This window comes from Miscanthus floridulus, chromosome 18 (assembly GCF_019320115.1).
Source record: "Miscanthus floridulus cultivar M001 chromosome 18, ASM1932011v1, whole genome shotgun sequence".
NCBI classification, from domain to species: Eukaryota; Viridiplantae; Streptophyta; class Magnoliopsida; order Poales; family Poaceae; genus Miscanthus; species Miscanthus floridulus.
In genome coordinates, this window is record NC_089597.1 from 66,167,601 (window position 1) to 66,182,379 (window position 14,779).

At 45.3% G+C, this 14,779-nt stretch overlaps 1 protein-coding gene across 2 annotated transcripts; it reads right to left on the reverse strand.

Moving 5' to 3' along the window:
• Window positions 1-3,645: 3,645 nt before the first annotated feature.
• On the reverse strand, window positions 3,646-11,928 carry LOC136523114 (protein DETOXIFICATION 16-like). 2 transcript variants are annotated; one of them, XR_010776103.1, is made up of 7 exons: window positions 11,467-11,718; window positions 5,745-6,289; window positions 5,554-5,640; window positions 5,393-5,449; window positions 5,050-5,288; window positions 4,585-4,925; window positions 3,646-4,223 (listed from the first exon to the last, which is right to left on the reverse strand). XR_010776103.1 is itself a non-coding variant. In XM_066516895.1 (6 exons), the coding sequence occupies exons 1-6, from the start codon at window positions 11,713-11,715 to the stop codon at window positions 4,783-4,785; spliced, it is 1,320 nt and encodes a 439-aa protein (XP_066372992.1). In that variant the 5' UTR covers window positions 11,716-11,928; the 3' UTR covers window positions 4,738-4,782. The 2 variants fall into 2 exon arrangements, 1 of the variants encoding a protein (XP_066372992.1); XM_066516895.1 differs by lacking the exon at window positions 3,646-4,223 and having other exon boundaries at window positions 4,738-4,925; window positions 11,467-11,928.
• Between the last annotated feature and the right edge of the window lie 2,851 nt (window positions 11,929-14,779).

Consider the following 14,779-nt stretch of genomic DNA (forward strand, 5'->3'; position numbering starts at 1 on the left):
AAAGAGGCAAAAACAAACTCAAACATGCAAAAAGCTCGGCGAAGGCTGGAGTCATGGCAAGGAGAATGATCACACTAAGCCCCGAGCGAACAGAAATGAGTGAAGACTCCAATTGGGAACTGAAGGTCTGACGAGCGCGCATGGCTCTCTCGGCCCGGGGGGTTTTATATAAGCACCCACTGGGCGTGGCGCGTGAACCGAGGAAATGACGCAACGCATCGCCTGGCCACCACGGTGGTTCGAGTTTCGAGAAATAGTTACGCGGCGCGACAACCGAAAAACTGTTGCATAACCTAAAAAAATGGTCCAGATCTCCATCCTTCATTGGGGATGGCGTTTGGGCATCAATCCACTAACTTCACAAGGCAATTGCGCTCAGAGCAAGAAGATGCGTCGCGCATTGCCGAGGGGCTACTATTGGGGGCAGACCCCACCTTTGGTCACCCCATGAGGCCCATCCGCCGCCCCTCTTCGTTCGCCAGGAATGCACGCGGGCAAAATGGCGGGCGCCGAGAACGTAATCGACCGGTGTCTGACCGATTGTATGACATTTCGCCTAGGCGAATAGACGGCCATGGCACAGAGTGCTGATGCCGGGCCGCACCTTGAAATTGGTCTCCTCTTTTCGCCTCAGCGAAAAGGTAGGCTAGGAATTGAGGGTCGTTCAAGCCTAGTAAATGGCCAAGCTCCCATTTCGCACTGGCGAGGTGGGCAGTGCAGCTGGGATCAGCGTGGAAACGGGGCAAGCTATTCGCTCGGACGAATAGATGCTGGTAATATGTCTGGTTGTGTTGCAGGTTTTCGTCAATGGAAGGAGTTGCCCTGTTCCCGCGCTGCCGACACTTTCTGCCCTGTCCGGACAGAAGGGCGACAAGGCGCGGGGCTGGTTGGCTCTCCCTGTGCCGGCGTTACCCGAGGAGGTTGTGAGTCCTCGTTTGGCGAGCAAGCCCACAGCTGCCGAGAATATTCTCAGGATATTGTAGTAGTTGTGAGGGCATTGCTTGTCCCGCAAAAAGCTACGAGCATGTATAAATAGCCCCTAGCCAGATAATGTAAGGTCAGGAACAAGTGAAATAGAATGAGTCTGCTTGTTTCGCTTGTGCTTCGCATGTTTTGTTTTCGCTACCTTTAGGGTTTGATTTCGCTTAAGCGACAACCAGTGTTCGAAGGCTTCTGGCCTAGAACAACACTGATTGAGCAGACCAAACAGGCCCTAAAAAGCATGGCACTACCACATGAATGGCCACAGTGCTAGCACCGGCACAGGACACTAGAGTAAGGTTGTGACTAAGCCGGCAAGCCGATTCATATCGCCCGGTCCAGGCACGACACGACTAATAGGCTGGTACTATGCCAGCCCGATTCGTTTTCAATCCTAGATATAAATTAGAAACCACCACCCTCACACGCCGAATTTCCAGCGCCACCATCTCCTCCTTTCTGATACTGCTCCGATCATCCACACACCCTTCCACAGACCTTCCTGATCCGGCAATTTATCCTGCTCTGCTTGACCTCACACCCCTCACTGATCCGGTGATCCACCCTACACCGCTCCCCCTCCCTCCACTCCCCTTTCCGTCCACCCCATCCCATGGCTCCCTCTTTGGTCATCCCCTCCACTACCTAAGTGGACGGGAGACATTCTCAGCCTCTCTCAGTTGCGGCTATGACACGTAGCAACGATGATGGTAGCGTCACTACGTAGAATGTGATTTGTAGGGGCGGCTCTAGAGGCTCTGTAGGTGCGGTTTGCTCAGCCGCCTCTACGTAAGGGTCTCTACAAATCATGCATTTGCCCAGCCCCTACTAAATCGATTTGTAAGGGACGGCTAGGATATTGAGCCGTCCCTTACAAATCAATTTTCAGAAATCACGAAAAAAGGGGCAAAAGAATAGCAATTTTTTTTAATCTGAGGAGGTCCCCCACCAGGCAGCCACACCACCCACTCTATCAGAGTAGCATTTTTTTCATGATTTCTACACACTTTGTGTCAGGGCGGGATTCGAACCCGCAACCTCTTCCCTCGCGCGTAAACTCCTCTACCACTACACCTCACATTCACTTGTGTCTATAATCCATTTCGGTTCTCCATATATTATACAAAACTGAGCATAAATTGATTGTTTGAGGCCCTAAACTAATTCAAATGAAAAAAGTTGTCAACTATAAAGTTTTATAACTTTTCGAGATCTACAACTTTCATTTTGGTAGTTTCTCCATCCGAGGTCACTTATAAAATTTGAATTTTAAATTTGAGAAATTTGAACGTAGTTTTCCATGACAAGATGATTTCAAATGAGAAAGTTATCAACTACAAAGTTTCATAACTTTTCAAGATCTACAACTTTCATTTTTACTGTTTATCCATCCGAGGTCATTTAAAAAATTCAAATTTTAATTTTTTGGAAATTCAAACGTAGTTTTCCTTGACAAGATGATTTCAAATTAAAAAGTTGTCAACTACAAAGTTTTATAACTTTTCGAGATCTACAACTTTCATTTTTGTTGTTTCTCCATCCGAGGTTGTTTACAAAATTTAAATTTTAGTGCTTAATTTTATATACTCGGCGTCTATTTGTAGGGGCGGTTTAATATTGAGCCACCCCTACAAATCCGATTTGTAGGGACGGCTAGATATAAAGCCGTCCCTACAAATCGGTCGATTTGTAGGGGCGGCTGATAACACCGGCCGCCCCTATAAATCCATTTGTAGGGGCGGTTCATTTGGCAACCATTTGTAGGGGCGGCTCAATATGGAGCTGCCCCTACAAAGAAAGATAGGCGTGGTCACAAATCGTTTTTGTAGTAGTGCGTAGCGCAGCTACATGGTGCAGGAACTACAGCAACAACCGTTGCGTGGCGGCGATGGCAATGGCGTCGCTACGCAAGAAGTGACGGTGGCTCCTATAGAGGTGGGGCTAGCACAGGCCCATTGGGTCGCCTTGCTTGTCGTGACGGCACGGCAAGGGTAAGAGGCCGTAGGGCCATGACTAGGCCAAAATGTCGGGCACAGCACGGCGGACGAATAAGGCTATGTTTAGTTTGTGAAATGAAAATATTTGGATATCATATCGGATATTTCGAGAATGTCAGAAGAGATTTTCGAATACTAATAAAAAAACTAATTACATAGCTCGTCTGGAAACTGTGAGACGAATTTATTAAGCCTAATTAATCTATCATTAGCGCATGTTAGTTACTGTAGTACGTATGGCTAATCATGGACTAATTAGTCTTAAAACATTCGTCTCGCGATTTCCAACCAAACTGTGCAATTAGTTTTTTTTTCGTCTATATTTAATACTCCATGTATGTGCCATAAGATTCGATATGATAGTTTAGGGTGAAAATTTTTAGGAACTAAACCAGGCCTAAGACATAGTGCCTCCATTTCACCATCTATACTTCTATATATTCCTGTCTATAAGACTATAACAGCATCACATAAGAAGTCTGCATCCAGTTATTTAACAGCCTTTCAATCAATAGGTGGCACCGATTATAACGTCGGTGGTAGAAATGATAGCCAAGCATGATTAGTGACCTTAAGTAATAGCATGTCTTTTTCATTCCACTGAAAAAACTGGTCATGGGACTACCCACGTTTTGTTGGATGCGGCCATTTGGAGGACAACGGTGGCATATATTCCTAAATTCATGTACTATACGCTATTGCATAAGAGCAGGTACCATAATTGGTTTATTGCCAAGCAAATGCTAACGTGGAGGAGAGAAGGGAGGAGAGAGAGGAGAGTTTGGTTCTCATGCAAGCACTAAGCTGGGCACGGATACATATGCAGTAGTGGGTCCACGCACTAAGTGAATATAAGGAGAATTAGGAAAGAGAAGGTGGGGCATGGGATAAAACTAACAATAAAAAAAGTTTCTTATAGACCAATAAGAGACTATTGTTGTATAGCTTGGCTATTGCAACTTGGCTAATAGCCAAACACTTTGCCTTATTATTGGCCTTGCTCTAAGCAGCTTTCCATGTCCCTGCTTCTGCTTTAATACGTTGCATGAATCAAGGGACGCATTTATGTATCAAAATCCAGATTGCAAGTGGCAATGCTAATCATGCAGTACTGGTGTAAGTGGTATAGGCGTTTCCAAGTTCGTTTGCAGTTGGCTTCACCACCAGTGGATATGATAGCACTTCATTTCACGTTTCGGATGCGGGAGAGGAAGAACTGAACACTCTGTTCTTAGCCTTTGTTGCCTATGGATTCAAAGGTTCAAAGTGAGATTTTCTGTACAAAGTTCTCAGTCATAAACGAACATCAACTTATATAATAAGAAAGTTTGTAACCCTTATTTTGTAAATATACCAAAATATAAGCAGTGAATGAATTTGATATGTACATACTGCACCCATTATATGATGATATAAAAGGTGAAGCCAAATTTCCACTTTGAGGCATTAGAGTTGTATACTAAATAAGTAGTAATCTATAACAGCAGTTTCAAATATGATGAAACATGGGATTGTAGTATCTAATTGTGCAATTTGCAGGACCAATTCTTTGGTCAGAGAGTCAATAAATGGTGGGAGACAGAATAGATGTATGTGCGTACTCTACCTCGCTATCCCAGTTGGTACAGAGTGTGATGATCATGAGCAGAAGGACCTGTACCATGAGGCCACATATGATGCCCTAACCAAAGCCCCTGTTTGTCAGTGAGACAAACGAACGACATCAGTCAAGAGAGTACGTACTGGAACACTGAGAAACACTCGCCGTGTAAAAAAAATTTGGGGATAGTAATAATAGTTTCATTCAGGAGAAGCTGGAAACCGCACCGTCCCACCGACACTGCAGGACGAAAGCAAAGAGGTACGCAGACGGGATGCCCACGATGTAGTAGGCGCCAAGGTTAATGCAGGCACCGATCTTCTGCCATCCACAGCCTCTAGCCACACCTACAATCGCATCGAAAGAGAACGAACGCAATTTTGTGGTCTGTTTGGAATGCACGAATTTGGTAGAAAATCCATAACAGTTGAATTTCTGAAAGGTGTAAGGAAAGTAGCTCAAACACTGCACCTGAAAGAACGCACTGGATCCCATCGAAGAAGTTGGAGACTGCAATGACCAGCATCATCTTTGCCACGTATGTGACGACCTCCTCGACGTTGCTGTAGGCATGCCCCCAGACGTAGCGCACGCACACCAGGATGAGACCCACGGCCAGCCCTTCGGAGACAGCCAATATGACGACGACACGCACCGCAAGACGGGCGGCTTGAGGCCGCCCTGCACCCAGCTCATTGGACACGCGAGTGCTGCACCATGATCAGGTCAAGTCATCAGCACCCAAACAAGCAATGAGCAGCAGAGCTTATATTAGGTGATGATCATGGCTTGATTTGGTTCAGAAGGTTAGTACCTGATAGCAGAGCCAAGCCCAAAGGGGATCATCCACACGATGGTAGCAGTGTTAAGGCTGTAAATAAAAGATGCCGTTTATTTTCATTTATGTTCAGCAATGAGGAGCCATTCGCATAAATAAACCTTGGCTTGGAACAATCAGTAACTTCAAATTGCAACCTGATCGATAGCACGGAGGTCTCCAATTTTGGGTTGGGAAGAAGGCCCGAGAGGAGCACAATGAGTTCAAACGACCACATTTCCAAGCTGCAATGCAAAGCAACCGGTGTCCCTCATCCTCGTCAATGTGGCATGGCAAATAGTGCGATAATTAGTCGCTCAGAAACTTCATTAAAACATGAATGACGTACCAGACCATTAGAGCCGACGGGATCGCGAGCCTGAAGAAGCTGAGCGCGTCACGGAAGGCCTCCGTGGAGAAGCCGGTCCACGTCTCCTTGCACGCGCTGGAAACCCTCACGTACACAGCCAGTATCGCCACATTGACCCAGTAGGAGACGGCGTTGCTCAGCGCGGCGCCCTTGCTGCCCATCCCGAGAGTGAACACCATCACCCAGCACACCACCAGGTGGAACGCGGCCGTCGCGCCGGCGCTCGCCATCACGGGCAGCACGATGTTCTGCGTCTGCAAGAACCGGACGTGGCACTGCAGCAGGCCGTAGGCGAAGAGCAACGGGATCATCCACCGGGCATACGTGCCGGCCTCCGCGGCGATGTCCGCGTCCTGGCCGAACAGGAGGAGGATCTCGCCGGTGTAGAACCAGACGACAGCCAGAGGGACGCTGACGACAGTGAGAAGGAACATGGCGCGCTGCTTGTAGATGCCCAGGAGATAGTACTGCCTGGCGCCGAATGCTTGGCCGCACAGCGTGTCTAGCGCGCTTGCCATTCCCAGCTGCATGCTCAAAGAGAGGCAGAGCAATCAATTATTGCATATATTAAAAAAAACTGCATGGGTAGTAGAAACACACTTAGTTAATTAAGAAATGATTTACTCAGATACTGAGAGAGTATGTGCTAGCTAGTACTTACTGTAGGTTGTTGGAAGGTGATATCAGCTAATCACGAGATTAATCATGAGATTAAGTTAATGTTTAGTTTTAGTCCACCTGTCAGGTCCGTATCCAACTAGATAAGCTTTGCCGTGATCAGCGGCAACCCTAAGTCATCTAGGGTGTGGCCCCCAAGCCCACAGTCAAGGTTCTAAGTCTCACTATCTGCCGCTATCTCTAGATATAGTTGTAGGCAGAGGAGAAAGCTATTTGCTTATATGTACAATTTAGCTGCTTTTAGCCAATATAGTCCGATTTAGCCTGCTATTAGCTATTTAAGAAGCGTGATCGCTAAATGTCTTAGCCCTGCTATTTAGAACATGACCGCAGTGCTATATATGTGAGGGGTGATGCCCCGTGCATCACGACCACGTGAAACACAACACCAAACTGGTCGACGGAGTACTGGATGGCTTTGGAAGGTTCACACCACGTGCAAAGCAAACTCGGTGGCGTCCAAAAGGTCACCACTACTCAGTGTCTTCTCCAGTTCATGGACAGAGGGCATCTAAGACCTCAGCGTCATTAGCACCACCACAGACATGTGCATCACCACTCGAGGCTCCTATGACTACGCCCAACTCCTTTTTTTTAAGTGTCATCGGGGGAATAATCCCCCACTTGAATAGTATCGATATATCATTATTTGCCTTATTTTTTAGGGAACGAGACAAAACCCTTTCATCTGGTTAATTTTTGAAAACTGAACTAAAACCATACAATAGCCCCACCAGTGCAAGGGCGAGCTTGTTGCATATCCACTAATAAGAAAAAAACAACAACAGATACCCCAGCACAACGATGAACGGTGGCACAACCACAAAACACTAGTAAGAAGAGGAAAAACTGCAACACCAAGGCATAGGAGCTCTTCGACGATGCCTCCAGGAAGGTGAATGACACGAGAATGTAATCATCATCAGCCAAGTAGGAGCTTAGCAAGGCTTTCACCTGAGTCTTGTGCCGAGGAGAACTACAATTAGCCAGGAGGTAGCAAGAGGTTCTTCAGCGACGCCTTCAAGAAGGCAGTTTCACCCAATGATGTCCCTCATCACTGGCCCAACCGAGAGCTAAGTTGAGCTTTTGCCCAGAACCCTCGCAAGTGCTCTCTCAGACGAGGCAACAAATTGCATTGTCGCGTTGTCAAGACTCCAGCCACCATGCTGTCACCGCCACCGTGGGCACAGGCATGGTCGACACCGTCGTACTGCCGAGTCAATGCTCTGCTCTACCCAACAGGAGGCACAGCGGGAGGGCGCCTGCGAACACACGCCCCACCATTGGCTTGCCCACAGCCAAACCACGTGCACAACGCACGCACATGTAGAAGAACACTGCACTGCTGCCAGAGCAGCATCTGTGCCTAGAGTTCAAGAGGACAGCAGTGGTTCCACCAGATCTGGACGAGAGGTTGCCGAATCCAGCAAAGAGATGCCCATAGTCACGCGGCCCCGCCGTCAGCATGCCTGCGGCCAAACCATGCCAGGGCCCCTTCACACGTAGATGAAGAAGAGACATCGCACCATAGAGCAGCACCACCAGATCTACCCATGAGGCCGACGAATCTAGCCGAGCAGACGCCCATGCAGGGGCTCCTCCACTCTAAAGCACCGCAATGGAGAGGTCACACCAGGGGGAACTTGCACGAGCATGTGTCCGCATTTCGTTGTGGAGCACCGCGCTGGGGATTTTGTCGGCCAGGGGGCCGGCCGCCGCCGCGCCGGATGGGTGCCCTGGGGGCCAAATCCGCCCCACCGGTCGTCGAAGAGTGACGATGAGTGAGCCCCCCATAGGCGAGGAGGGTTCCACGCCCCCGCCGGTAAAGCACAGTGCCGACGGGTCAACACATGAGAGCTCCGCGACAGGGGTGGGGGCAGCACCAAGAAACATCCTGGCCGGGGGCGGGGGGTGGGCGGTCGCTAGCCGCCACCACACCTAGGAATGAGGAGGGCTCGGGGATGCACCCGCGTTGGGTCCGAAGCGCCACGCAGGGTGGAGGGTGCCGGCCGCTGTGCCGCTCTGGGGCCCTAGGGGACAAGAGGGTGCAACCACAATGAGTCGTTGTGCGCTACGTCGAGAGGGGGGAGCCTGCCGGTGCTGCACCACACAGGCCGGGGGGCACTAGATCCAGGCTCAGGGGCTCAAATGCACCCCGTCGACCGCTTGGTGACGCCGCAAATGAAATGGAAGGAACGGGAGACAAAGGATTTGAGGGGGCACTAGGGTAGGAGGAAGGAGGGTTGACTGTGGACGGGGCTTGTTTTTAGGGTCCGCCGCGTGTCACCGTTGCCGCACGCTGGAGGGCAGCAACAGCGGCCGAGGAGGTGGCTCAAGGGGAGGGGGACTAGCGGCGCCGGTGAGCGCACCTGAGTCTCCGTTGACGGGGATCAAGGGGGTGACGACCGCCTTTTTCCGTCCCAACTCTGGTTTTTCACTCATGTATTCCGTATTATGTAAAATTGTGTGGTCATGAACTCATGATGCTATTCTAAGATCTAAGATCCTGTGTTCGTGTATTAGTACTTCATGTTTATGCTTGGATTAACTTTAATATAGGTCTGTGACCATAGGCAAAAAGAACAAATACAGCTCACAAATTAAAACAAATTCATCTACATGGCGGACATGCTAGCCATACTAATTGCTAGAGAAAAGGAAGCAGGTCAGGTAGAAAGGGTTATTCCTCATCTTATTTAAGATGCCATGTCTATTCTCCAGTACGCGGATGACGTGGTGATTTTTATGAGCCATGATGTTGAGAAGGCGGTAAATATGAAACTGGTACTTAGTACCTTCGAGCAACTATCGGGGCTTAAAATAAACTTTCACAAAAGTGAAATCTTTTGTTTTGGTAAAGCAAAAGAGCATGAGGTGTTTTATTTGCAGCTGTTTGGTTGTCATATTGGGAAATACCCCTTTCGTTATCTTGGCATACCTATGCACACCAGAAAACTAAGCAATAAAGACTGGCAAATAATTGAGAACAGAATTGGAAAAAGGCTTAGTGGGTGGAAAGGGAAAATGCTTTCGACAGGAGGCCGGTTAGTTTTAATAAACTCGGTAATCTCTAGTCTACCGATGTTTATGATGTCGTTTTCGAACTCCCAAGAGGAGTGCTAAAAAAATTGACTGTTTCAGATCGAGATTCTATTGGTAAAATGACCAACACAAACGCAAATATAGATTAGTTAAATGGGAAATTTTGTGTCAACCAAAAATTCAAGGTGGCCTAGGAATATAGAATATGGACATACAAAACAAATGTTTGTTGAGTAAATGGCTTTTTAAATTGTTAAATGAAGATGGCATGTGGCAGGAACTTTTGAGGAATAAATATATCAAAGATAAGACTGTAGGGAGTTGCGTCAAAAAAACAACACTCCCATTTCTGAAAAAGGTTGATGAATGTTAAAGGCACTTTTATGGGTTTCGGTTCTTTCAAGGTGAAAGACTGGGTAGACACTTGGTTGGGTAACCGGCCACTAAAGGATAAATTTCCCCGTGTTGTTCAATATTGTGAGAAGAAAACAAGATTATGTGGCAAAAGTACTTAGCTCAACCCCACTGAACATTTCTTTTCGTCGGAATTTAGTGGGTTGGAACCTAAGGGATTGGCATAGAATCGTTGCCTCTTTACATGATGTGAACCTATAGGGGATAGGGATGCTTTTGTTTGGGCTCTACATTCACAGGAATTTTTTCCGTCAAATCTATATATGCTGCGTTGGTTAACAATGGGCTTAGAGTGTCACATGACATATGGCAAATTAAAATCCCTACAATAATAAAAATATTTTTGTGGTACCTAAAAAAAGGTGTGACTTTAACTAAAGACAACATTGCTTGATGAAATTGGAATGGTGATTCAAGGTGTAGCTTTTGTCACTCACCAGAAAGTATTCCGCACCTTTTTTTTTTGATTGTTTCTATGCCAAATTCTTGTGGCGTGTTGTACATTTAATGTTTGGGATATCGCCTCCCCAGAGTATAGATGACTTGTTTAACAGGTGGTCAAAGACAAGTGGTAACAAACATAATTCATTGTTGTTGACTGCAGCATCAGCTTTGTGTTGGGCAGTTTGGATAACGAGAAACGAGGTGGTTTTTGACAAATGTAGACCAAAATCTTTTTTGTAGGTTTTTTTCAGGGGAATCCACTGGCTTTGTCAATGGGCAAGACTGCAGCAGTGTGATGATCAACGGGACCAGCTGATCCTAGCAGGGCATCATCTAGAGACGTCGGCCTTGCATTTTTTTTTTCCAAAGGATGGTTGTCAAATAGGTCTATTGGTCTCGTTTAGTCAAAAACTTTACTTTGTGCATTTGTATGGGTGGCTGTAAGATGGAGTTCTTTACAGCTCGTATGCTAACCTACGAGCCGAACCTTGTAATAATTAGTCTGATTCTACCTGGTGGTAGAGGAAGCCAGGTATGAACTATCATTTATCTAAAAAAAATCTACAATACCAGATGGGGAAAGGACCAGAAGACGACATAGGAAATATTGGTGTCACGTGTTAAAACTTGTCTGCCACCAAGAAAGGTCTCACTGGGCCACACATGAAGTTCCACGAAAAAATATAAACCGAGAGAAAAGAACTGATACTAATATTATACTATACAGAAAGAACAATGCAAGTTCTCCTCGCTAGAAGACGGCGTCGAAGAGTCAAAAAGAGAAATGATTTTGATGGCGACTGGAGGATTTAATATTCGTGGCTCGGTAGTCGCTGATCTTTCCTCCCCATCAGAGAGGAGGTTGTTGCAATTGCAAGAGGGATGAAATGTAGTACAGCAACTGGGAAACACACTGTAGCCTAGACACCGACACTTGAGAAAATAAAAGCTCGTGGGTAGTGACAGCAAAACCAACTGATTCTGAGAGTGGCCAAGAAGGACACCATGCAAGTGATTCGATCGTCTTATGCGTAGCAAATTACTAGTACTAGTACTCAGAACAGGCCATTCGGCGTGGAAGTGAGCTTGGTGAGTAGAGTAGGAGTTGGTAGTATGTGGTTACCAGCAGGCTGAGGCCGGTGACGGTGGCGAAGGAGTTGGCCATGGAGGCGCCGGCGAGGGGCAGCTCCCCAAGGTGTCCCACGTACATGACGGAGATCATCGGGATCACGTTCTGCAGCAGCGCGCCGGCGATCATGGGCCCAGCCAGCCATAGCTGCTTCTTCAGCTCCTCGCGCACGCTCAGGATCTCCTCCTCCTCGGGCTCGCCCGCTGCGAGGAGCGCTTCCTCGACTGCTGGCCTCTTCGCCATGACTATCTCTATCTATCTATGCGCCGCCAGCCGCTGAGCCGGCCTTGCCTTGGCTTGGCTTGTTGGCCTAGCTGCTGCTGCTGCTGCTGCTTCTCTTCCCCTCCCCTGCCTCTGCCTGACTGCCTCTGTTATTGTGTTTCATCTGTCAACAGTCAACACGTCCACTTTGTTTGTGCTTGTGCCCTGACATTTCCAGATTTACGGGACATATATACGACTGTAAGATCGCACAGAGTGGAATGGGTACTACTGGACGTCAGCTTATTACAAGAAACTAAAAATCCAATTTCCGATGGGATATTCTGTCCCTGTTTTATCAACTAAAAACAGAAACAACTTCACTTTCTGGTTATGTCGTGCCTTATCTTCTTTCTCTTGCTGTATTTGTACCCCGAGAAAAAAAAGTTACAAGCTGCGTCTAAGTTTTTTTTTTTCGCCATGAGAAAAAATTGAAGCAAAGATCAAACAGTGTCGTGAGATGGGATGGGGATGCCCAAGCAAGCGGTTCACTTTCCACACGGCTCTTGTATTCCTGACAAGAGCTCCAATACAAATATGCAATGATTCCAACAGGCAGAGGCAGCTGCAGCTCCAAGTTTTGCTGCAGCGTCGTCACTCGTCAGAGAGGGTAGAGGCGGGCAGTCAACGGTCAACACAACGCAACGCAACAGGCAGCAGGAGCAGTAAACGTTTGATCGGCAACGTAATGGTGAATGATCCCAGACACATTAGTTCTTTAGTGGTAGGAGTAGTATATTAGTAATATCTCTCACTGCACGGCGTCGACTTTTGATCTGCACGGTGGATCATTCGGGTCCGACTCCGAGGGGTACACTATTTGACCTGACATGTAAATCCCGTTGCCTTACAGAGTACAGACACAAGTGCTTGGCGCTGATCTGGTCCACTTTCAAAATATTTATTATTGATTATATTATTAGTTCGAAAACATAAAATCATATCACCTGGTTTATTTTGAAAAAGGGGTTTTAATATATCTATTTATACTTCCTCATTCCCGAAAAAAAATGTAAATCTCATTTCCCGGGATGTCAAAGATAGTGTATCATTAGATTAATCACGAAATATATTATCATAATAAACCTAATTGGAGATCTAAAATTAGATAATATCTTCTATAAACTTAGTCAAACTTAAGATTCTTTCACTCCTCGTGAAGAGAGATTAAATTCTTTTTGGGACGGAGAGTAAAAAATAGTACATATTATTAACTGGGAGACGTTTATTAAATATATCAAAATGTGAAGAGACCGCTAACTAGTGGACAAGTAAAAGTTGATTGGAGGTTGGAGTTGAAACGGATCGAATATATCAAGATAGTACATATTTCAAAATAAATTCCCATATGAATTTAAATATTCTCAAATACAAATAAAATTGGATCCTTCCAATCTTAATTCCAATATCACACACCTTCAATGGTAATTTTACTCTTAATTTTAAAATTTGTGTTTTTGCCCCTGTTATTTCAACTCGAAGGCAAACTTTCTCCCGATTCTTTTAAGTCATTGTAATAGTGTTAATTCTAAGATGCAATGATTGTTTTGCCCTTGTGGATTTGCTCCCACTTTTGTTGATCTTTTTAGTTTTACCCCTTTTTGGCCTCAAGATTTAAACATTATTTTGTACATATTTAACAAGGATTTTAGTAACAAAATTTGACACAATTTGCTAATATATTTTAAATATATGCAAACTTTTGACAAAAATTATGGCATACACAATTCATTATCACACAATTTGGATTTGATCATGAAACCATAATTGACAACCATAACATAGTAACATGTCCATATCACATTAACACATCTAGTAGTGAGGTTCTTTTAAAAGAAAGAACGTGGAGTAGAGCTCGCCAGTATATGTAACCTCATCCTAAAATTCGCTCCCACAGGGCCGGGAGTCGAACCCAAGACCTGAGGACTGTAGTAGAGCCACCTAACCAACTCAACTAGATGTCCGTTAGCAACTAGTAGTGAGTTTTGACATCTCTAGTGCCAAATATTATGTTCAACCATCAAAATTTACACACTAGCAAGCCGCACAATAGTTCCTCCTCTTGTGCTGCCTTATACATTTTCTATGTTCTACTACCAATACCCTTCTTCAAGTTATTTAAAAATCAAGTCCAACTTTCCTTCGATTTGGCCTCAGACACTCCATATGCCATGGGAACAACCAATTATGGCCATCCATTTCTAAATCTAAAGAATATTGTATTTATGGAAAAGCATATCATGACTAATATTGTGAGCAAATAGAGAATCATGTTTTCGTGTTATTAAAAAATTTAAAAACAATATTTCGGTGATATATTACATTAATATTTAATGGAATGTCGAGTTAGATGAATTAAAATATAACCTTATTAATATCCATATCCCTTTCATTCCAAATTGTAAGTCATTCTGTCTCTTCTAGATGCATAGATCTTGCTGTGCACCTAGATATATATTATGTCTAGATAAATAATAAGAGTTATGTATCTAGAAAATCTTGAACAACTTACAATTTGGAATGGAGGGAGTATCAATTTATATAATTTTAAAAATTATATTATTTATTACCATTATATAGTGAACAAGATAGTGCTTATTTTGGGGACATAGTAAGACGGATGGATCAGTCTTGGTTCTATATTTGTTAGTGGGATAGAACTATTCTTGTTTTTCTTTGGTTAAAGTCATATCAAAAGTGGGATGAGGTAGTGTGAACCGAAAGTTCCTCAATTGTTTAGAATCTTTGGCCTCGTTCGGCTGGTCTGAAATTTGGCTTGTTCGGCTTCTTTTTCAGACAGAATAGTATTTTTCTCTCACAACATTTCAGCCAGAACAGTGTTTTCAGCCAGTTTCAACCAAGTTTCAGACCAGCGAACGGGGAGGAGTCAAGTCCTCGACACGGATGTTCACATGTTGCTAATCTTATTATGGGATTTAACGATACTATTTAGCGCTAGGTGATGTGCCCTGTGCCCATCAACTGTGAGACATTTGTAGTGACTTTAGCGGTATGAATAGTTCAGTACCTAGTGGCTTAGTCTATT

Coding starts and splice junctions, on each gene's coding strand:
- LOC136523114 (XM_066516895.1), bottom strand. CDS start 11,715: ATGGCGAAGAGGCCAGCAGTCGAGGAAGCGCTCCTCGCAGCGGGCGAG. Junction 6,290..11,466: donor TCACCGGCCTCAGCCTGCTG/GTAACCACATAC, acceptor TTGAGCATGCAG/CTGGGAATGGCAAGCGCGCT. Junction 4,926..5,049: donor GATCCAGTGCGTTCTTTCAG/GTGCAGTGTTTG, acceptor ATGCGATTGTAG/GTGTGGCTAGAGGCTGTGGA.